The sequence below is a fragment of the Chaetura pelagica genome, unplaced genomic scaffold, assembly GCF_000747805.2.
Source record: "Chaetura pelagica isolate M959 unplaced genomic scaffold, ChaPel_1.0 scaffold962, whole genome shotgun sequence".
NCBI lineage: Eukaryota > Metazoa > Chordata > Aves > Apodiformes > Apodidae > Chaetura > Chaetura pelagica.
Window position 1 is genome coordinate 272550 of NW_009952479.1, and position 23483 is coordinate 296032.

Sequence of the window (23483 nt, forward strand, 5' to 3'; positions counted from 1 at the left end):
AGGAATGCACCTGGTGAAGTGGACAGAGCTTTAATGTGTTTTGTTTTTAGAGGCTGAAGCACCCAGAAATGGGAGCTGCAGGTCAGGACCAAACTGCCCGGGCCAGGCTGTGTGTGTGGGAAGCTGAGTCAGAGCAGAAGTGCTTGTGTTTATCTTCAACAGCAGCTTCTGGCACATTCCAGGAGTGTTCCTGAAATGGAGGGTGTGAGTGAAGACTGACACGTGCCAGAGCCAGGCAGTGTGCCAGAACGAGCTGCCTGTTCTACATGCTAGTGCTTGTGCTGCGTGTCCAGCAGGACAGTCCTGTCCCAAGGGAAGAGTTTCATGGAATCCTTTTGGTTGGAAAAAACCTTTAAGATCACCAGGTCCAACTGTTAACCAGCACTGCCAAGACCACTAAACAAGAACTGTGGGTTAGTCTGGGCTGTGTAACTGTTACCTGTATGTGGGTCTGAATACATCCACAGCTTGGACACGTCTCAGCTTCAAGATGATCATTTCATGGAGCTCCTGCAGGAAGGTTTCCAGCCTTGACTGGACAAGGAAGATGTTGAGGAGCTTGGCCATCTCTGGAGTGAGCTCAGCTTTGTAGGCTGTACTGATGTCTGCAAAAGGATCCTGAAAATGAAGCAGTGGGGAAAAAACAACCATACACACCTGAGCAACTATTTAGAGGAACCAGCTACTTAGGCACTGAGGTTAGTGGTGGGTTGTACCTGTTTGAGGCGCAGCTGCTGCTCAGATTTGCAGGCAGAGAGGAGATGCCAGAGGGCAATGCTGTGCTTCAGGTGGCACCGTCTCAGGGCCTGAAAGAAGGACACAGAGTGAACCTGGGTGTGAAGGATGTATCCAGGAGGCTGTTCACAGCCTGCAGGTCAAACCTGGGGAGCAGCACAGGAATTGTTCACTGAGTCCTGCCAACCCAGGCAGGATTGCAGAACCTGGTCTGCAATGGGCTTCTTTCCTCTTCTCCTCTTCTTCCCCATTTTGCCTTCAACAATCCATCCTTTTGCTATCATGAAAGGGAGTGGGAAAGTGATAGGGCTGGTGTCACACCACTTGTCACAACATAGTGCCTGTGTCAGTTAAGGGCCTCTTTTCACACACCATTAGGAGAAAAAAACCTCCTACCACCACATTTGAGAGGTAAAGGGATGTTTTCAATCCTGTTCAGCACCAGACAATCCAGTGTCACTGAAAGCTGACTCAATTGAAAGTTCTCTCTTTTCTCAGTTTTAGCATTGCAACTAATTATGGTGACACTCAGCTGAGAATTCTCCTTCCTGGTGCTGAGAGAAGAGCTTGGATCTGCAGAGAAGGGTTTGACCTTCTGCAAACCTGACCTTTCTGTAGGGTTGGAAGGAACCTGATGAGCATCACGAACTATTAGACCCTCCCCTAAATACTGGTTGCAGGGAAAGTGAAAATTATTTCTCCCTTGCTATGGAACATGGTGAAGAGAGAATTCTACACATTCTTTTTCAAGCTGAACTTTTGCTGGGCTCGAAAATCAGACTGACTGGATTTAGTATAAGCCAGTGCAGACTTGATCCTGTAAGAAAAAGAGCTTTGTTCTCAGGACTCACCTGCAGTACATGAGGGTTTGTCTGATCCCCCATCTGCAGGACTATTTCAATGTAGTCAGTCAAAGGCATTTCAGGATTCTCTCCAGCCATGGCCAGGAATCCCAGGATGATTTCAGTGACAGACAGAGCATCACAGACATCACTGTAGGACTGTAGCTCCCCACTGATTGTGGTCATCACAGAGCTGGGGAGAGCACTCTGAAAACCATGAAGTCAAAGCAGTTCTAGTATTAGTTTTGAGCCATTTCTTACTGCTGCTCAAGTTGTTAAAGTCAGGGAAAATGGCTGAGCCCCAGGTTTAAGAAACTGGAAGTGCTTCCCTGTGTCCCCTCCCTCTGTACACCTTAACAGAAGAAGGCCAGTTTGTACATATTCAGGACATGCAGAGCTTAGCAGACAAGCCTTCAGCTGAACAAGGCAAGTGACAGAAGACAAACCTAACATTTCTTGGCATGTCAGAGGTCACATGCTTGCCCTACTTCCTCCAGTGCAGAAACCCACCTGATCCAGCTTATTCCTGACATCACTGAACAGCTGTTCATAATTCCGATCATGCCTGTACACAAGGGTGGGTATTCCCTGTCAGGAGAGAAACCCACAGCTGAACAGCTTTGGCAACATTGCTAACCCTGCTAGAGGGCATGCCTGGCTGCAGCAAACACTGCAGGGCTCCAGCAGCAGCCAAGAAGTTGTCTGCAGAAAGCCCATCTAGCTGCCTTCTCCTACCGTCAGGGTGATGAGTGGTTTCCCCTGCAGGAACTTGCTGATGACTTGCTGCTGGATCTTCTCCAGATCAAAGTCCTGCAGCGTCTCCCCTCCCTTCTCCATGCTGTACTGGCAGTTGGATGAGATCAGAGGGATCAGGTCTCTCTCAACCTCGTAACTGATCAAGTGCAGCTCAGCCACTTCTGAGGCACTGACCAAGTACCTGCAGAAGAGAAAACAGGCTCCGTGTAGAGCAACAAGTCCTTATGGACCAGGGAAGGCTGATTGTGTGCTAGCAGGGAGGAGGACTATTGGGACTTATGGGAAGGCTGATTGTGTGCTAGCAGGGAGGAGAACAGAGCCAAAAAAAGCCCAGCTGGAATGGCAACATACTGATCCTCTTCCTTGGTGTGTTTGTTCACAGAGTGGATGAAGCTGTTGTGCAGCCCAATGAGGTAACTGGCCAAGGCTGTGGAGCAGAGCCCCAGGCCGCGCCGACGGGGCAGCAGGACCTCGAGGCTGCTGTCCAGGGTCAGGTCAGCATCACAGTAGCCTTCAGGAAGGTTAATTTCCCCTGAAACAAAAGGCAGAGAAGACTGCTGGGGGTGGCCCAGAGCCAGCACACAAGGAGCAGGCCTCTCCTAAGCTGACCCAGGAGGAGAAAGGATAGATCCCAGACAGACAGTGCACTTCCGAGTGCTTATAAGCAGCAGAGGGAGCAAGGTGAGAATACTACAAGAGGGAAACACTTCATTTGCATCTTAAACCTTTAATGACCAAGGTCAGCTCTGAGGATGTGTCTCAGCATCCCTAGTGGAAGGAACCTGAGCTACTGAAGGGCAGAGGAGCATGGTCTGACAGCTGGCAAGCTCCTGCTTCCATCCTTCTCAGAGCAATGCTGAGAAAGAAGAGAACTAACCATTGGTGTCCAGTGAACTTCTCAGGCTGTTCCAAACAGACAGAAACACATTCACTCTCCTCTGGAACACGTCCCTCATCACATCTGAAGAATAACAAAGACAAACCCATGAGACACCTTTTACTGGCAACACCATGAAACTCAGTAACATACCAATGCTCAAAGCACACCATGGAACTCCAGGCAACTGCTCAAACAGATCACAAGAGACTAAACAGACATGAAACGTTAAAGCCACCTGCTGACTTTTCCAAGCATAACTCACAAGGTTAAGGTCTCCAATTCATTTGGATAGGAATTAACAGGACAATAAGAGAGCATAAGGTTGCAAACTCAAGGGAAGTTTTCACCTTCGTTTTCAACTGGACTCTCCAGTGCTTTTTGTTTCACTAATTACTGTCTTGGCCAAGGCTTCTCACCTGAGAGGGGTTCGTTGAGGAAGTCTCTGATAGAGGAGTTTTTGACATCACCAGTGTTCTGAAATCTCCTCACCAAGTCTCTCTGCAGAGCCAGAATCTCTGGTAAGAATTTAACCAGCCTCAGTTCTGTTTCCTGGAAGAGAAAAGAGGGTCTATGAGTAGGGGTGTCCTTGGACAAGCCAGTTTTGAATACTTATGGAATTACTTTTTAAATGTTTAGTTTAAAAATGTTTTACATGTGCAGTTAAGAGAATCAAGACACTGTATAATCCAAGAGTGGCTTGGTCCTGGGAAACTGGCTCTAGGTGACCCTGCCTGAGCAGGGGGGTTGGACCAGGTGACCTCCAGAGGTCCCTTCAACCTTAACCATCTGTGATCCCTTGAGCTGATCTCTTGAATGCTGCAGTCTCCCATCCCTGTGTCACACCCACCTTCTGAAGAAACTTCCAAAGGAGAGGGACAGTGTCCTTGGCATTCTTTTGCTGGACTACATGGCCCAGGTTCTCCACTGAAATCCTCTTCTGGCAGCTCCACATCTTGGAATGATGGATGTGACTGTCCTTGGGCAGCTGGGACAGGAAAGGGCCTGGGTCCCCATACACTATTTTCACTATTGGATTGGAAGAAATTCTCTCATCCTCTTGTATTCGTCTGTTTAACTGCAGAAGTTTTTTATCCAAATCCTGCATTTTAAAAATAAAATTCTATCAGAACTGGAAGCATCCTGCATGTTGAACCTCCCCCAGAGAATATTTCCCTAATAGTTTGGTGGCCATTGACACAGAAATACGTCAAGGCAGAAGATGAACTCCTAGGGAAGGCCTGTAGAACACACAGCAATACAGCTGTTTATACCATGAAGTTCTCCTCCTCATCCCTCCTTGAGATGATAGGGGGAAAAAGGGCAGAGAGGATCCATTCAGGGCAACCATATCCTCCCTTACACAAATCCTTCAGCTGAGCTAAGACATTTCTGCTTTTTCAGCTACACAAAATCCTCACAGCCCAGCTCTAGTCTCAGTTGTTCATTTCCATAGGTAGAATAAAGCTGGCTGACTCCTACAAATCAAAGCTAACCTGCACTTGTGCCATGGATGGCTTGGCTTTAGGAACAGCTGGTTGAAAAGTGTAGCACAGATGTTAACAGCAGGTCAGATTTCCAAGTAAGTGGATTTTGAACTGTAGTAGGTTGGTTGTTGTTTTGGTGGTTTTTTTCAACTACTTAAGTTTTATACAGCAAAATTCTCACCTCCAATTCAGGAGCAATAATTGTGTTTGCAACAATTTCTTCCCATTTGTTTCTCTTCTCCTTGGTGGAAAGCACGTTATCAAACTGAGCTGGCCCTGCAACAGGAATATTTAGTCTCACATCTGCAATATTTCAGTTAAAAGAAAGCACAGATTCTCTAAGCTTCCAGATGTGACATCCTTGTGAGCATGATGAGTCAAGAGTGATTACATAAGTCCTAGAAGCTAAACAACTATCTTGGTCTAGCTGGAGAGTGCCCTCCAAAGCAGCACACAGTGGTCACAAGCTTTCAGAAGCTCCAGTCAGGTCATTATTTTCAATGGTGGGGGCATTTGTACAAGTAATTATTAATTCCAGAAAGGTTAAATAAGTTTCCAAGCTCAGATCATGATTGATGACAGACCCAAGAACAGAGCCTAGAATACCGTTCTGTGCTGTCACACTAAAAATGTGGTTATTATGTATAAACACCCACCATGACACAGTGACTTGTCAACTTGAGCTCCAGATTCTACCATGAACCATCCCCTGCCATCCCTCTCCTACCAAGCAGCCTCTGGTAGTCACTTAGGGGACAGTTTATAGATTATACACAAGAGCCACTGTGCTTTGAGTAGTGCCCCTGAAAGCTCTGCCTATTGTCATGAGGTTATCTATTCAATAATCCCTTTCCAGAGTTGTGCACCAAACCTTGCAAACCCCACGTACTTAATGGGAAGAGAAGTAAACAGCAAAATTAATTCCCTACAGCAAGAAACAAGCCTCAAATTTCTGGATCTTCCTCATCAGCTCAGTTACTGCCTCTTGGAAATGGTCTGTTAGCAAAGCAGCTAAATAGCTGCTGCCCTTGAAATGCTGTGAGAGCTTTAAGATGTGATATGGCAGGTGGTTTTCCTTACTCTGGCCTGGGTGCTGATGGGGGTCCCTGAGAAGGCTGCTGAGGACAAGATGAAGAATGTTGATAGCCTCATCCACACTCTTCCCCAAAACTCTGGTCAGCTGTGCCAAGTCCTCCTGAATATGCTCCTGCAGGAAACTCACTGGGTTGTGCACCTGTGGCTTGATAATCCTTTGCAGTGCCTGAAGAGAAACAAAAGGGAAGAATGAGCACAGCCAAAAATGTCCAGGTCAAGCACAAGGCATGCAGAGCTCCAGTCTGACCAGAGAGTCTCAGCTCCATCCTATAGGATCTCTACCACTTGAACAAATAAAAGCAGGTGTGTGCATAGAAGTGCAGGCAAGTGCACAAAGGAGCCAAAAATCACTCCTGGGAAAGGAGGAAAGTGAATTTGGATCTTACACCTTGAAAAACTACCCAAGTCACTTGGCAACATGATGGAAAGGACCAGCATTGTACAAAGGTTTCAATGTGTTCCATGTGGCTGCTTGGAACAGTTACTGGAAGATACCCAAGGATCTTCTGTGGCTCCCAGCAGCATGGCCAGATGTGTGAGCACACGTATCAGGATGAAGGCCCCGGGGGACATGGCCCGCTCAGACACTCCCATGGATTTTCTGTGCTGTGCATCTCCAAGGACGTGGCCAGTTTGAGTTCTGTCTTCATGATCCCTGTTGGAAAGTGTATATATATTATTTTGCCTTGACAAAAAAACCCACAAGAGATGTCTTTGATACTCATGTCTTTTTGACTCCTAAGTTCTTTAAATGCCACAAAAGCTGCGCATGGGAAGTGCTACAGGGGAACAAGGACTTCCAGTAAGTTCTGTACATAAACCCATTTGGTTTTGCTGGCTGGTTACTGCCCCTTGGACATCTCTTTCTAATACGTTTCCTATGGAAGAGGCAACATCCAGCCCTGTAGGGCATGATTAGCCAGCTCTGTGCTGGAGAGATGAGAAGCCACTGCTGCTAGAATTAGAAACTAACATTCTTACACAAGGGCTCCAAGTGCTAATCCAGAGAGCTAAGGAGGAGCACAAGTTACAGTTATCAGAGCTCTAGTAGTTCTTCAATCATGATGATCCATGTTGGCTATTATTGTATGTTGGTGCAGAACCACAACCTGGATCAGCCTGGATGAGCAGGAGGTGGAAAACCCTAAAGCAGCAGCTTGACAAGATCCAGTCCTTGGAAGGGGCCTACAGGAAAGCTGGGGAGGGAACTTGTACAAGAGCATGTAGTGACAGGACAAGGGGGGAGTGGATCAGAACTGGAAGAGGGGAGGTTTAGGTTAGACAATAGGAAGAAATTCTTCCCTGTGAGGGTGGGGAGAGCCTGGCCCAGGTTGCCCAGGGAAGCTGTGGCTGCCCCATCCCTGGCAGTGTTGAAGGGCAGGTTGGATGGGGCTTGGAGCAGCCTGGGCTGCTGGGAGGTGTCCCTGCCCATGCAGGGGGAACTAGATGACGCTGAAGGTCCCTTCCAACCCAAACCATTCCACGATTCTATGACCTTCTGTTGAGGCAGTTTCTGCAAAACCCGAGTCACCCCAGCACGCCAGGAGCTGAGCCTCTTCCCCTCCCAGCTATGGGGCAACCCCACCTGCCAGGTGAAGTCAGTGGCACCTTCAGCCCTGGGGGCTCGGGAGGGAAGCTCTGCAGACCTACCCGAGCACCTGGAAGCCGGGCAGCGGGTGGTGCTGCCGCCCTCCCACCTCCGCGCCGCAGTCCAGGCAGCGACTGGTCTCCATGGGGCGCCCGCACTGCCGGGAAGCACAAGGACAACGCTCAGCCCCACAGAAAGAGCCAAACAGAACCCCAAGCTCTAACTGCTTCATTCCGGACCTGCCCCATCCTGGGACAGAGGACCCTGCCTCTCCTTTCCCAGGTTTATGGCATAAGCTGGGTCAGAGCTGCTCTAAATTTTACATGATGATGACAAAATTATTAGTAATATAGAGAATTTTGGAAATTAACATAAAAAATCAGTAAATTAAACAGTTTATTGTGGAAAACACCATCTGCTTAAAAAACCCACCAGTCTCAAATTCTTACCTCTCCCACAAGGCAGGGGTGGCCATTTAGACACTCTATCAAAAAGAAAAACAAACATCACATTGTTCTAAGATAGACATGTATAAAGCCCCTGGTATTTCCTGTCATAGGAACCACCACCTTGGAGCAAGAGATGGGCTTCAAGTTATCATCAAAAGCCCTGACAGCCCCAAAGCTCAAAGGACACATAGGCCCACACAGGAACCCAAGGGATTTTTTCAGTGCTACTCTCCTTGAGGAACAAGGAATGGAAGTGAAAGATTCTGCTGCTGAGCACCAAGCAGGCTGGGGAACAGGACTTCTCCCAGGGCCAGATTCCTAGTCTGCAGTAAGATCCTGCTGGGGAAAGCAGGGAACTGAAAGGTGGCCAGGAAGGTGGCAGAGTATCCCCCTGCCCCTCACACCACTTGAGCATTGCCAGAAGTAACAGGACAGGTTTTCTGAGCACTCAAACTTTATAAACAGCTATAGAATTGAGACTAACTAGAAGCTCAATGCACTTCAGTGCATTACCCACATGAACTGTATCTACAAATCTTACTTTGCAAAGGATAACTCATGCTGAGGAGTGTGCCTGTCCTCACATTTGGAACAGTTTCATTCAAAAACAAAGGATTATCCTTTAATTTCTTTCACAGCTAGTCAGGAACACTTACTGTACCAGTGCAGAGAGTTCAGTCCTTCCCAGGCCTTTGCCTGGGCCAATAAATCTTCTGGCATTGTAGGCAGAAAGGAGTGCTGAGGGGGAAAAAGGAGTGAAAGGGGATTAATTTATACATAAATCAGTTCTTCTCTGCAGCAGTTGCTCAGTGGCTCCTTATTCATGAGGGGGAAGAAAAGACATGTACAAGATGAGGTACATGCCTGTGTTTAAATTCTGCCTTTGAAAATGCTCTCCTAAGAGCTGCCAATATTCCCACACCTTGCACATGCACTCTCCAGACATGCTGGATTCCTCCAGGTAGCCCAGTGCACCCTGGTGGGTACCAGCAGGTTTCCTCATGTCTTGGACAAGCAGCAGCAGCTTCCTGTGCCCCAGCTCAGCCCAGGGTTCCAGGAGCAGGTAACCTCCCCAGGATGACCTGCCAACTCTTTCAGACTTTTTCTCTCAAATGTCAGCAAACGTATTTGCCTGAAACTGTTCAGGATGCAGAGGTACCTTGAGAAGGTCCCAGTCCAGAGCTGCCTGTTGTGCTAATTAATCCCAACACCACCAAAATCATTGTACACCAGTAATTCACAGCTCAAACAGTAAGTTGGTGCTTTTGACATTAAGAGAGGTCAGGCTAGAGAGGACCCAGCAGACAGATGAAAGAACTAGCAATATGTTGAAATGCCAATTGAGTTAAATCTCTTTACCTTCATGTCGCGTGGGTGGAATGCCAGCTTCCTCAGGGGCTGCAGGAGAGGGCTGTGCCCGCACAGCAGGACAGCTGCAGTGTGAACAGCCACCTCAGTGAGAGCCCCATCCTGGCTGAAGCTCTGAGGATGCACCTTCAGTGAGGGCACTGCATTCCTCACAAGAGAGGCTGCAAAGCGCTGCAGGTCTGGAGAACTCAGGACTTGGGAGCTCTCGATGAACTCGGTCATAGCATCTGTTTGCTGAAAGCACATATTTTAAAATAAATAAAACCAGTGTGGTAATGCCCACCAAACTGAAGACATCAGCTGCTTCCCAAGGTGTGCTGCCCTGCTTTGAAAACATTTTCAAATGTTTTCAGTCCCCTCTGATCAGGACTTAACTGTATTTGGGGCAGAAGAACAACAGGCTCTTTCACCAATGACTTAAGTATCATCCATCCTCAGCAATGAAGTGTGTTTGTCATGAGCTTCCAAAGTGAACTATCTTACCTGCTGCTTGGGATGAAGATTTGAGTCACTAGCTCCATACAGGGTAGTGACCTCCCTGAAAATAGCCAGGAGCAGATGGACAGATTGCACAGCCTGGGAGCTGCTGGATGCCTAGGAAAGAAAACTGATAAGGCACAGAAGGAGCTATGGTTGTGACAACTCAGATTTGACAAGGCTTCAGCTGGTTCCTGGGTGTGCAGGCTGCAGCAGGTGTGCAGTGCAACTCTGCCCACAAATGAAGGGGGACAGTGCAGAAATGGCTGCTGAAGCCATAATTAAGTAATTTGACAGCACTCAAGCTGATTGAGAGGGTTTTACCACAAAAACCTCTGAGGTATTTCATTCTTCTAACATCCAGTCAGAATGGTGGATGCAGCAGGCAGCAACCTGGACATGCCTTCCATCAAATCTACACACAAGTGGAAAAATCCAGCCAGAGAATAACAGCTGATAAGCACATTGTTTGCAGACCTCTTCCTGAGGATTTTCATGCACAAATACATATTGGAAAAATGTTCCAATTGCACAGAAATCCCCAGTTTGGTTTTTGTGTGGCAAGACACCAGGCCAGGCTGAGGGAAGGGGCACAAAGCTTTGTTTCTCCTCTGGCTGCTCTGCAGTCAGCTGAGCGCTGCCCACAAAGGAGGGAAGAGAGGGGAGAAATGGCTGCAAAAGCCATAATTAAGTAATTTGACAGCACTCAAGCTGATTGAGAGGGTTTTACCACAAAAACCTCTGAGGTATTTCATTCTTCTAACATCCAGTCAGAATGGTGGATGCAGCAGGCAGCAACCTGGACATGCCTTCCATCAAATCTACACACAAGTGGAAAAATCCAGCCAGAGAATAACAGCTGATAAGCACATTGTTTGCAGACCTCTTCCTGAGGATTTTCATGCACAAATACATATTGGAAAAATGTTCCAATTGCACAGAAATCCCCAGTTTGGTTTTTGTGTGGCAAGACACCAGGCCAGGCTGAGGGAAGGGGCACAAAGCTTTGTTTCTCCTCTGGCTGCTCTGCAGTCAGCTGGGTGCAAGGGGCCCATCCTGCTCCCTGCACAGCAACCCACGTGGCACATTGCATGGGGAGGAGAGTGAGAGGAGGCACCACAGGAACCACCTCAGGTGTGTGTGCTGCAACACGGGTGGGAAAGCAAAGCAAACACCTGCCAGCAGAAGCCACAGTGGCTTTCAAGCAAAGACAACCCAGGCATCTCCACTGGAAGAGATGTTGCCAACAGGAACAGCAGGCTTCAGCAGTGCCCATCTAGGCCCACAAGGGGCTTCAGGTGAGAACATGCCCTACCTTCTCAGCCTCCAGAAGATCCTCAGCCTTGCACTTGATCATGACCTTCCCCACAGCATCCCGCAGGGCTTGGTAGCTCTCACCACATGCCAGGTAACGATCGATGGGATTAGTCTGCCTGCTCTGCACCTGCAGAGGGAAAAGCCCAGGGTGAGCACTGTGAACAGTCACCAGCCACTGGACAAGACAGAATCCCCTGTGCCTCCCAGGAAATGAGGCATTTCAGCCTTTGTGAAGGGACAGCAGGGCAGGCACAGCAACCCAACCAGCTCCTCACTGCTCTAACAGCCTCCATCCACCAGAGAGGGAGAAATCATCTTTGTGCAACAGCAGAAACCCCCCAAGCAGCACAGACTGAAGGACACCAGAGCCACCTCCAAGGAGACACCTCTTTACCTGTTGCAGAATTTCTGCTGGGAACACCCAGTTAAACCGTGTGTCCATGACAAGCTTCTGAGCAAATTCCATCCCATACTGACCAGCAACCTTCCTGATGAGGAACACACGATGCCAGTCGTTCTTGGCAAGGCTACAGAAAGACCTCACATTGGCCAGGAAACGCTCCTTCTCCTTCACCTGCTTTTGCTCTGGAAGGGGAACAAACAAAACAAAACAGGCAAAACCACATCTTACCTTGTAACACTTTTCTGTCAGCACTAGCTGCAGCCCCAAGCTCCTTTTGCTGGTACTGACTAACTACACAGGAGATCTTGAGCCCTCTCTTCCTTAGATACTCATCTAGAGTGTTTCCTCAGATTTTACACAATTACTCACTTCTTCAACAGAACATAACGTGCTCTACTTCCATTTCCTTCTCTCAAGGACAAGTTTCCTGTTTACTGGTAGTTTGTTGTCAGCACTCTTCCATCTTGTTCAAGAATGTCTTTCCACTGTATCAGCTGCCAAGGTGCTGGTGCTCCCTAGGAACAATCTCCTGGGGTGATTTCACTAGTCTGATCCTCAGTGCAAGGGCTGGATCCAAATTGGTTATGTTACTGCACTTTAATGCTTCATGGACTGCATAAGTATCAGACTTTTCACAACTGTTCTCCTTTATTGGGTCAGTAAATCAGCTCAAAACTCCTTTTAATTATTTTTTTTTAAGTATCTCTTCATCCTTGTTAGCTGTGCAGAGCTCTTACTCACATAAAACACTAAGCCTTACAGCCAAGTATCTGAAGCATCATTTTATGCTTTATTCATTAAAGTTCAATTTAGTTTGTCCTAAATAAAATTTCATTGTTAGCATCTGGAGAATAAAATAAATCTCCTTCTAAGGGCCTGGCTGCTGTGCAACTGCACCCTTGGGGTCACCAGCACCTTGCTACTAGTTACTGAGCACTGCTAATACATGAGGAGGGCAAATAGTAACTGACACTCCTAATGAAACAGAAGAGAAAAAGCTGATGCACTCACTCTTGGCCCTGCATCAAGACAAGTTCTAGCACAGCACAGGTGCACTGGCTGTGCCCAGCCCACCTCCTGTGGTACTTTGCTCTGTGTACAGCATTTCCATTTGACAGCAGGATAATCAGACTCACCCGTGGGCCTGTGCAGGTCAAAGAGCAGCTCTGCAGCCTTGCTCAGGTACAAGCGAACCTTGGCTACTGCCTGCAGGTACTCAACAGATGATTCCTGAGGAGCTTCTCCATTGCTCTTTGGGAGGTAGTTCTCTGGAAAGCCTCCGTCTCCATGCAGATAGTTCACATGCTTATATCCAAGGTTGTCCTCAGACTTTTCACACATGGAATCCTAAAATGGACCAGAATATTGCATGAGTGGCAGAACCACTGCATCAGAAGTCCTGTGCACTGGTACTTTATACCTTCAATGCAGCCACACTGCAGTGAGCACATGAAAGTTTCATGTCTCACAGCACCCTGCAGACCAATGCCATTAGCTCCTCCCTGTGACTCTGTGGTGCTTATCCTAAAGCTCTGCCACACCAAACACCTTCTTGAACAATATATGCCCAAGCTCTCCCCAGTATGTTGGAATTTGAGTCCAGCTGGACCTCATGTAACACTTAGACACCTGTCCAAGGTGCCCATGAGACAGGAGAATTTCTGTCATGCTGCAAACACACACAAGCCTGACCTGGAAAACCAAGGCTAGTTACTGAGAGCAGGCTCTGACCAGGGGATTTGATATAATCTTCCTTTTGGGCTTTCTAGTTGGGCACCTGGTATGTTAATAAACTTGCCTAACAATGAAAGAGAATTCCCATTCTTGACTTTAATTCCTGCAACAGTTGTACTGCCCAGCTCTTACCCTCCCAGCACTCTTACCTCTAAGCAGTTGACAAACAGCAAGTAGAGCTCCTTTTTATCATTTGTCTCTAGGATCTCACTGTGCTCCACCAGGGAGAGGTAGCGCTGCACGTCGTTCTTCACCTCCTTGAAGCTACAGGAGAGAGAAACACCCCCTTTCCACAGCTGCAGTACTGACACCCTGCCTGTGTTGCACAGCATGATGGAACTACTAGCCATGTCCACGGTACAGGCAGGGGCCACTCTGGATCCATCTGGAAGATGGAAAGGCAATTGTGCCACCTTTTGCCAGATGACATCTCACTTCACACTGAGCTGGGCTTTTCATCAGCCACGCCAAGTTAGCATCCCTAGGGGATAAGTTGTTTAATCTCTTCTTCTAGGCATCTAATTGATATGATCATGCTTGAGAAATGGTTTCTGTGCACTGGGTGCCCAGGGAGGCTGGACAAGCTGGTGTGAACTGAGAGGTCTGTGTAAGCAAACAAGAGATCAGCTTGACTGAATGTGTGTGGACAAGGAGCACTGCTGTGCTGATCTGGAGTGTCTCCATTCGTCAGCTACCTCTGGGTCACCCAAGACACCCACAATCAGCACAGGTTCAGGTTAAGACCAGCCAGCTACACCTGGCACAGCCTGGGCATGTACTGGACACAAGCTCCAAGCAGGCCAGCCAAGCTGCATAACAAATGCAAAGGCACAGGATGAACATCACCCTGTGGCAGTTCAGGTTCAGTGAGCAGCATGAAGTGAGGAGAACCAGACTCTGGTCTGATGAAAACCAAAGCTGAACCAAGTGTAACATCCACCAGTTGTCTGTGCTCACCTGTACTTCAAGAGGAGCTTCAGCATTACCGAGCGGATGATGGGAGTCTCATCCACTTCCTCATTAAATGGGGACAGGAATTTTGTGTAGATCTCAGGGTGATCTGAGGAGACACGAGAGATGAGCCCCACAAAGTGGCAGGAGGATCAGGTCCATGAGGCTGAGCATCAGGGTGAAGGGAGCTCACCTGAACCTTTCAGGAGGACTCTGTGAACAAACAGCAGGTCAAGGAGCTCTCTGATCACCTCTGCCTCAGGGGGCTCATTGTCCTTGAAGCACATGGTGGTGACCACGTCGATGAAGAAGTTATTGCAGCGCTGCCGGAACTTGGCGTTTCTTGCTATGGCCTCGCTGGGGGAAGGCAGAGCATGAGGGCAACGTTCAAACACAGAAACACCCCAATCATGGGTGAAGCAAAGCAGACACAGCCCAGTCACTGAAGTGAGGCCCTTCTCCAGCTTTCCAAAAGGCTGGTTTTGTGCCACACCTCAGCAGCAAAGGCTGCTCCAGGACCTGCTGACAGCCAGGACCATGAAAGGCAACGTGGTGCCAGGTACCTTCACTGAGAGCTTTGTGCTGCCACAAAGCAATTTAAGGTGACAAGCAGTTCCCCTGTCCCATTCAGCCACTGACAGTGCTTTAGCTTGACCATATTTTGTAACTAGTTTTCTGATAGGGCCAAGGCAACTTCCTCCTTTCTTTTGAAACAGTACAAAGAGACAGGACCTGCTCATGCTCCAGAGAGAGCAGAGTTCCCTCCACCCATTCTGCTTGTGTTGGCAACTTCAGAGCTGCCGATCAGAACTTCCTCACACAACCAGCCTGACTGCAACACTTCCACCTTAGGCAGGGTGAAGTACCTGAGCTCCACAGAGACACTTAGATGATCATCCTCAATGGCCACTCTGCAGGATGGACAATGCATCTGTGCTGGCACGAGCCACATCCGGATGCACTTGTGACAGAACACGTGGCAGCAAGGCAGGGAGACTGGATCCTTCAGCTCCCCCAGGCAGATGGGACAGCACCTCAGATCATATCTGTAATTCAGAAACAGCAACAAACTCAATTGCTCCAATGTTGTCTAACCAAAAGCCTTTAATAAGATACTAATCTGCAAGTAGACCCAAGAGGAGATAATGCAAGGCCTGTTGGCTGCTGAGCTTCGGGGTGCTCTTCACTTGGCTTTCATGACATTGCATGTGGCAGTGCCTTACACCCAGAAACAGGCTGGCAACAGAGGCACTACTCCTACCAGAGCCTGCAACTTGTCTCCATGTCACTACCTGTAGAGCCTCCTGCTAAAAAAATGAATTCCTCCTTACATTGGCACAGAACTTTCATCACTGCAACAAAAGTTGGATGAGTCTTCATGTCTGAGCCGTGCTGAAAACACTGCAGAGGAAAAGGACAAAGCTGAATGACTCAGCCCTAATACCAGAGACAAAAATTCACAACATCAGCAGAGCCAAACAGGGAAGAGGTGAAATCACCTCTTTGCTTACCTTGCCAAGTAGTAAAGTGTATTTTTTCACCAAACTGTCAAGTCCTGGCATCAGAGTATTGATGTCAAGCAACACGTGTTTGACAAACAGGGACATGGAGAAGACCCGGTTCCAGCAGACTCTGGGGGAAGGAAAGGGACACTTCTCTGAGCTGAGAGAACCAACAGAAGGGCAGTATGAGGTCACTAATAATCTTACTGCTTTTGCTGCTCACCACTAAAGCAGCTGTGCACTTCTAATGCAATTTCTTCCTTTGCCCTTTGGTTTTCAGCCCTGGCTTTTTGTCCAGGACAAAACACATACCAGCACCTCACATGGTGAGTTCAGGACACAGGAACCTGTCCTGAGACACTGCAGCAGAATGAAAACCACTGTGAAGATGTTCTCACGCCTCTAACTTCTACATTAAGGAAGTAATTTTAAAAACTATTCACAATTAACTGCACTTTCTTAATTTTGGTTAAACTAAACAAGGTCTGTGAGAAACTGGGGTAGCTCTCTGGGCTTGTCTTCCAAGAGACAAGACTCCATCTCAAATACATTGAATTTCCCCATCTGTCACAGTGTTCATCCATGTGGGATGAAGTGAGGAGACATGGCTGGATAACAGGAACCTAAGAAGAGCTTTAAATACCCTCTGAACCCAGCTAGAATGCACTGAAGGACACTACCAGATTTAGAAGGAGAATCTACATGAGATAAGGAAAGAAAATCTGGCTGTTGATGCTTATTACAGACATAATTGAGCCTAGCAGGAACCTGGAAAAGTTTGAAAAGTCTTTGAGAAAAGCAGCACCAGAGCAGCTTTCAGCCTGCACTCATGTTCTGAACAGCAAGGCAAAGGATCCAGATTGTCAGTGGATCTGAGGTACATACTCAAGTTCTTCTAGCAGCTGATGGCACCAACTGCTGCTTCTCTGAAGATCCTTCTCCTTACAAAGAAATTCCAGGGGCATTTGAAGATTCTTCACCTTCTGCAGCCAAATCACTGGGTCAATTGTCTCCACTTGATTCTCCAGCTCCTCAGCACACGCCGTTGCAGCCAGCACATCTAAAACCTAGACACACACACAGGGGGGAAGGATGAGACAATTGCATTTCAGAACTATTTATGAGCCCTGGGCTCTCCATCTGCTTTGCTAGAGCACATGTTCTACTGAATAATGTTCTACTTGATTCTTTAAGCTCTGGAATGCTCATGGCTCGGATAATTAACACATCCCATTCACTGATGTGAAAGCAGGGCAAACTATTTTAAATCCTGCTAGTAGCAACAATAACAGCAGATTATTCCTGAGGATTCTGAGCTTGTGCTTCCTACTTCACTGTTCCTGAAATCAAAAGGAGACTGAGCAGCTAATTCAGTGAAGACAGAGCCCTCTGCTAGGGCTGAGGATCACGAAGTGTCTGGCAGTGACTCTACCATCTCTTTATGAGATGTTCCATCTCTTGTCAGGTTACTAAGGTGCTGAACCACATGGGGGTGGACAGCCAGGATCCTGGAGAAGTTCTGCAGGCGGCTCTTGAACCGGTTGTATCCCAGGTGGACCCAAGGCAAGGATGGCACCAGCTCCTCTCTTCTGGGAGATGTTGCTTTCCATTCCTCTATGCAGGATAAGAATGCACTTCGCAGACACTGGAAGTTTAGAAAAAAGTTAAAAACATAATTAAAAAGAACTTTTATATATAGCCCATTTGGTACTGGAAACCCTGGGAAAAAAAAAAAATAAATCCTCCAAAATCAGAGAATCAGTATTTTACAAGGAGAGCCTTAAATGATGCCTCAGCTCATATGGGTGCTCCTATGGACTTGCTCTTCTGAGCAAGGTCTCAGCAATTTCAGCAGCCATTCTGTGTCAAATACATCTGCTTTGTGGCCACCCTGCTATTAGCCTGTCTCACAGGGGATTTCATCTGAGAAGAAAAGATTGATACAGAAGGGCATGTCCATGGGCATCACACTCTTCTCTCCATCCAAAGGGTTCCCAGCTCTTGTTCCAGACACTGACCTGCAGCTCCTCTAGTGAGGACACACCAATGCTCAAGGCTATGAAGTCTGTGATGTAGCACTGGAAGAGCATCTGCCTTTCTTCCTCAGTCAGAGCAGAGATAAATTTTCCCAATGCAGTTTTCTGGAAGATATCCAGAAACTTCTCAGCTTGGTCTGGAAAATGAGAATGTACATTAAAACTCCGTATTAGGAGGAGACTGCGTTTGCCACAGCTTCTATCCTTAAGAGACTGACACCTAATTAATCACTGATGCATATATAACTCCCTTCATTCAGAACACTAACGAGGGATTTGGGGCCAGGCCTTCTCAGCCCAGGCACCAGGGACATAGTTATGGAATCTCACCTTGGTTTTAAATTTTGGCATTTCTACAGCCTTTTGAATACAAGGGCACAGAAAGAGTGAGAAGCATAAAGAAAAGGTACTTGGACAAAGCTCTGCTGGCTCCTATGAGCACAGAGATTGAAGGTGACACCAGATTGACAAAGGTAGAGGCATAGTAGTGACAAACCAGAGTTTACAGGGCACATGGATGGAGATGCTCTGGGTCAGGAACTCAAGCCAGGCTCTCACCTTCAATGTTCTGGATGTATTGAGCTTCCAACCACATGTCATCCAAGTACTCCTTTATCCTCCAGCTGAAGGGCATTTCATTCCCAGCATCAGCAGACACCATCATGTTGTTCTGCACCAGAATGATCTCTGGCTGAGAGCTAGAAGATTAAAAGCTCATTAATAGACTAGGCTCTTGCCTGGGAAACACATTCAGACAGAGGCAGGAAGGTGCAGAAACCAGAAAATTAGACCCAGAAAGGAATGGGAAGGGGAAAGAATCAAAGGACTCATTAATACAGCTGATCCTGCTGACTCTGTAGCATTAGGACTAACTCAGCATTCCCTGGCAAAAGGGCTGCAGTGGCAGGACATGTGGGCTTCAAGAACTGGGTGAGAATTGTGAGTATGCCAAGAGCTGGAGAGCAAAGCCCAGGAGCACGGGGGACAAGGTAGAAAGAATAGGTTGGTGAAGTGACCCAGGACTGCCCTGCTGCCCTCAGCATAGCACAGGGAGCAACCAGCAGTGCTCCTCTCCTGTGTGGATGCAAACCAGTGCTGGACTGGGCTGTGCTGCCAGCCAAACCCCCCTGCTGCTCCCTCCAGGGGCTCACCTGTTCTTGCCCACGCCGTAAGGGACAGTCAGAAGTTTTGTGTCACTGAAGATGAACATCCACAGGTTTGTCACCCACTCAGCTGCTGGCCTGGCCAACAGCTCCAGGTTCCCATTTCTGTCTATGACAGAAATCAGGAGAGCCAGGAGTGGAGTGATCACACTCTGGACTCTCTTCCACAAGGTATTCCTGTGAGGGCAGAAAGAGATCAAGACACCCCCAGGAAAGGTGAGCAACAATATCTGCAAATCAGGAGGTGGTTGTCCTGAAAAAACACTGACATTTGCATGTGAGAAACTTCTGACCCTGCCTTCAAGGCGAAAAACCCACCATCAACAAAAACCTCTAGCTCCTCTCACTCCTGGCCTGCCTGTAATCCCACTGCCCCTCTCACAGCACTTGTGCATTCGTCCATGCCTGCCCCAGTACTGCCCATTCAGCAATAAGTCACCCTCCCTCAGGAGCCAGGGGAGGACAAAACTGCCTTCAGAGAGTTTCCAGCACAGACTGGAGACTGACATTGCCAATATTCAGATGACACAGAACTGCTGTCTCTGCTGCACAGCTGCCATTTGCAGACGTTTCTTGGGAGCCTGCAGGTTCCAAGAGCATTGCTGTGCTCACCTGAAGGTTCCTGCCTCCTGGAGAGCACTGAGGTTGAAGGCCACCCGAAGCACCCATTTTTCTGGGCTGAGGGAATTTTCTTCTTGCTTCTTCAAAAGGTTGGAGAGACGAGCCTTTGTTATCTTCAGGAAAGAGGCTGGAAAGCAACAGGGAACTTGCATTTTCTCTTCTCATAGCATTGGATCCAAACCCAAATATCACACTGAGCACAGCATTTTACAGTTGTGTCAATAATTGGCTAAGGGGAAAAAATCAGCCACCAGAGTTAGCCCAGACAAAGAGCCATGCTCTGAGCTCCAGGAAAGCCCTACAGCCAAAGGAGCAACAGACTGGAGCACAGACACACCCCCCTCCTTGGGAGATCCACCTTGTCCACAACACAGCACAGACCACTGACCTTTGGGCCCCCAGTGAATTAGCTCATGTTTTGCTGATCCCCTAGACCACCAGGGGCACTGTCTGCTGCAGCCAGGGGGCACGTACCTTTCAAGTCATCCTCTTTGGACAGAAGAGCAAGGAGTATCTTAATTCTCTTTCTGCTTCGACTAAGATCTTCATTTTGGTCGCGCAGCATCCCCACAGCACCCTGCACACAGGTCCTCAGCAGCACAGTGGTGTCCAGGATTTCACCCTTTCCCAGAACAGCATGAAAACAAGTTCATTACTCTTCAGCCTTACACCCTTCAGGGTGTAGAAAGACAACAGACACAAAGCTGATTTTTACAACACAGGAGTGTGAAGTTACTAAGGCATTAGAGGGTCCTTAGAATGGTTTGCTTCTTTAATGATGCTGATTTTGATTGGGCTGCAGTGGGAGGAATTTGTCTGATCATTAACATGATACAAATAATGTTCCTGATGGATTTCAAGTGAACAGGGATAGAAAAGGTGTGTTGCACCTGTGGATGGCAAAGGGCAAAGAGCCACATTGACAGCTGAGAAGCAAACGTGTTCTGAACTGACCTCATAGTGCTCTGCTTCTGGCATTGATGTTTCCACCTCCATTTCATTTTCCTCCTGTTCTTCATTCACAGGCAGAGCTGAAACTAAGGAGTAGAATTTATATCAGAAAGAAGCAGTACACTTCTGCATCAGTCAAGTAACAGTTTATTTAGCAACTGGATCCCAGAACATCTGCCAGAAATCCCTTATCACCTGCATAAGAAGCTGAGATCCACCTCTCCAAACACAGCTAAGCTGCTAAGGCTGTCAAGCCTCAGGCAGCAAGAACTGCAAGAAACAAGACACTAAGAGCTCCTGGACTAAACTCTGCCAGAATCCTGTAGGGCAGGATGGTGGAAGGAAAAGGTGTGAGAAAAAAATGAGGTAAAAAAAAAAGTATTTTTAACCTTGCTGTAGGTAGGTGAACAGGTCAATATTCACACAAGAGATATTGACTGGAGTGATTCCCTGCCAGGGGCCTCTGAACAGAACAGAGGGTGCTGAACAGAACATTTGCCAAAAGGAAAAACTACCAAATTAACTTACTTGATGATTCAAAGTTTCAGTAACTAAACAAAAATGCAAGTTGGCAGCCATGTGGTGACCCCCACAAAAAACAGATGCTGAGCAGGGAAAAGCATTAGGTGTGTGGTACCACATAAGTTCCACTAGCACCAAGCCTGAGACCACATGTCCCCTCCTCTCCACCAGTGTAACACCACCACTGGCTGCAGAGCCAGCATGCAGCTCACCTTGGGCTTTACCTGAATCCTCACAGAAAATCTGGCTGATGGTGAAGTTCTGCAGGGCAGTCAGATCAGAGATCATGTCTTTGGATCTGCGGAGATCATCTATGTGCACTGACTGCCACAGCCCTAAAGGCAGAGGACCAAAACACCAAATCATTTTGTGCCTGCAGCATGCTCTTCTAGAAGAGCTTCCCAAGACCTATCTCCCAGTACCCGTGGGCTAGCAGTTCACATTCAGAGTTTGCCTACTTTCACTTCTTGATGTAGAAAGAGAAAGCAGCAGTGCCCTTTTAACACACACTCTGTCTGCAAGGCTGGGAGGCTCCCAGGACCCACCACCCATGGCAGGAACCTCTCTGCTGAAAGCAGAACACAGGAGGAAATACTCAGGAACCTCCTGGAGGACAATATGCAAATTCAATTAGCATAATGATTGCTGCTCTCCAGCTGGCTAGAAAGAGGACTCCTCTGTCAGTGGGAAAGGTGAGCAGCTTTCTGAGGAGATGAGGACTCCAAGGTACTGACTCCCTGGGGACTGTCCCTGTGGGTAAGGGAAGCAGCTCTTGACAACCCACAGGGCAGATTCTAGATTTTAAGCATTAGAAGGGAAAGTGCACAAGTGAAATGTTGCTTTGGTATGTTTGCCTGAAGCCAGCTGAAGGGCAAGGAGCCATGGTTGGCCAGACCCACCTCCATGGAATCCCACATAGGATGTTCCTCCTTCCACCCGGGAAAGCTTCATAATAAAGTAAACAAAGACAGAGACTTCTCCCAGGTCCACCTTGTTGATCTCATTAACAAGAGTGTATCTACAACAAAGAGGAAATCTGGTTGACAGATCACAGGCAGATAAAGGTTCATGGCCACCAGTCCTTCCTCTGCCAGAGAACAAGTGACTCACTCACCCCTTCCCTCCCAGCCCCCAGCTGTGTCCCAGTGATATCCCTGGCCCTCAGCTCTTTGGAATTTCTGCAGCCATTGACCAGAATTCACACTTCAAAGATGATTATTTTGGTGATCTGACCCAGCTTAGGGTTTGTTTTTTCACTTGGATTATGAATTCTTATTTGAAATACAATTAGTGCTTCTAGATTCATTCCGCTACAGAATAAAGAAAGGATTACACATTCCTGATTCTGCAGTCCCCAGATCAGCCCTGAATCAGATGGGGCTGAGGAGACACCAGCAGAACAGCAGGCAGGGAACCACTTCACACTCAACTTACTTGGCTGAGGCGATGAGCTGGGCATTCTGAGAGCCATCTTCAAAGTCTGTCTGGATAATAAGGACCTTGTTTCCTGATGTGGCATCAAGGAAATCTCTGAAGAATGAAAGGGGATTCAAAAGGAGTCACTCAGTGTAAAAACAAAGCATGGAAGATTGCAGAAGTAGTCACTCCACGTTAGCTCTGGCTGGTGCAGGCAGGAGGAGAGATTAAATCACCCTCCCTACAGGGATGCAGAACTTCAACAGCCCATCTGGCTACAATGGAGCTCAGAGTCAGAGCCAGCTCACTGCTCAGCACAGCAGGGCCACTTGCCTCCCTCTTCTATCTGGGTTGTTTCAAAGGTTCTGCCCATGCATCCCCCACCCAAGCAGGAGGATGCACACCCAGACTCACCTGATGCCCTTCAGGAATGAATACTCTGTGTCAAACTGCTGCAGGAACAGGATTTGAGGCTTCTGTGCTTTACCCTGCACTTCTCTCTCCAGACAAGCAGCATCAGCGCTGGTGAGGAGCCTGGAGAAGGTGGTGACCTGGGAGTGGAAGAGGTAGGTTTGTTCTTAGCTTGGGAAAGCAGCAGACCCTTCCTCATCTATGCTCCCAGATGCTGCTACCCTGCTGCAGAGCTGTGCTGCACCCCAAAAAAGGCCACTGCCAAGTATCCTGACACAGTGACTCCTGGTGCTGCCAGAGGTGAGGCCAGTGAGGCAGCTGAGAAGGGGCAGCCCAGGCTTTGAGAAGGTCCTGGTGAAGCCCTGTAGAAGTTCCTGCCAGGGAGCACCAAGTCCTGCCCCATAGAAAGCACCTTGTCTCCATGTGAAGCAGGAGAGGGAGAAATTCTCCACAGCCCATCACAGCTGAAGCCCTTTATCTTTAGCACTAAGCAAAAATAAACCAGAGATATCCCTATTAAAGGCCCACGAGATCTCTGGCTGTTTGCAGTTCAACTGGGCCTTTTGTATCTTTAAGCCCAGAGGCAGAGAGAAAGAAATGAAGGTTCAAAGGCTCTTGAGGACCTTCTGCAGCCAGCAGAAAGCAAACAGCCTGTTTGGCAGGCTGTGCTCATGGAGACAGAGCTACTTTCAAAGCAAAGAGACACATCAACTGCCCAAACTCACTTCAAACCCCTACTTGCCAGGGAGCATCAAATACTACGTCACACGCAGGGGAGGCAT

The 23483-nt window shown here is 47.9% G+C and overlaps 1 protein-coding gene across 1 annotated transcript in view; it reads right to left on the minus strand.

Moving 5' to 3' along the window:
• RNF213 (ring finger protein 213) overlaps positions 1 to 23483 on the minus strand; it is a 46052-nt gene that overhangs the window by 330 nt on the left and 22239 nt on the right. Inside the window, 40 exon segments of the mRNA XM_010008661.1 lie at positions 440 to 618; positions 717 to 806; positions 1587 to 1784; positions 2088 to 2165; positions 2313 to 2514; positions 2685 to 2865; positions 3211 to 3294; positions 3630 to 3762; positions 4061 to 4312; positions 4879 to 4973; positions 5778 to 5958; positions 6288 to 6447; positions 7443 to 7537; positions 7830 to 7864; positions 8486 to 8567; positions 9189 to 9446; positions 9448 to 9587; positions 9590 to 9791; positions 10990 to 11110; positions 11378 to 11576; positions 12531 to 12741; positions 13278 to 13392; positions 14086 to 14188; positions 14273 to 14436; positions 14946 to 15125; positions 15372 to 15391; positions 15394 to 15480; positions 15591 to 15711; positions 16467 to 16648; positions 17014 to 17226; positions 17600 to 17754; positions 18176 to 18315; positions 18769 to 18957; positions 19393 to 19528; positions 19876 to 20023; positions 20356 to 20432; positions 21087 to 21209; positions 21774 to 21892; positions 22309 to 22404; positions 22705 to 22841. Coding sequence (XP_010006963.1) covers positions 440 to 618; positions 717 to 806; positions 1587 to 1784; positions 2088 to 2165; positions 2313 to 2514; positions 2685 to 2865; positions 3211 to 3294; positions 3630 to 3762; positions 4061 to 4312; positions 4879 to 4973; positions 5778 to 5958; positions 6288 to 6447; positions 7443 to 7537; positions 7830 to 7864; positions 8486 to 8567; positions 9189 to 9446; positions 9448 to 9587; positions 9590 to 9791; positions 10990 to 11110; positions 11378 to 11576; positions 12531 to 12741; positions 13278 to 13392; positions 14086 to 14188; positions 14273 to 14436; positions 14946 to 15125; positions 15372 to 15391; positions 15394 to 15480; positions 15591 to 15711; positions 16467 to 16648; positions 17014 to 17226; positions 17600 to 17754; positions 18176 to 18315; positions 18769 to 18957; positions 19393 to 19528; positions 19876 to 20023; positions 20356 to 20432; positions 21087 to 21209; positions 21774 to 21892; positions 22309 to 22404; positions 22705 to 22841 — 5681 coding nt within the window.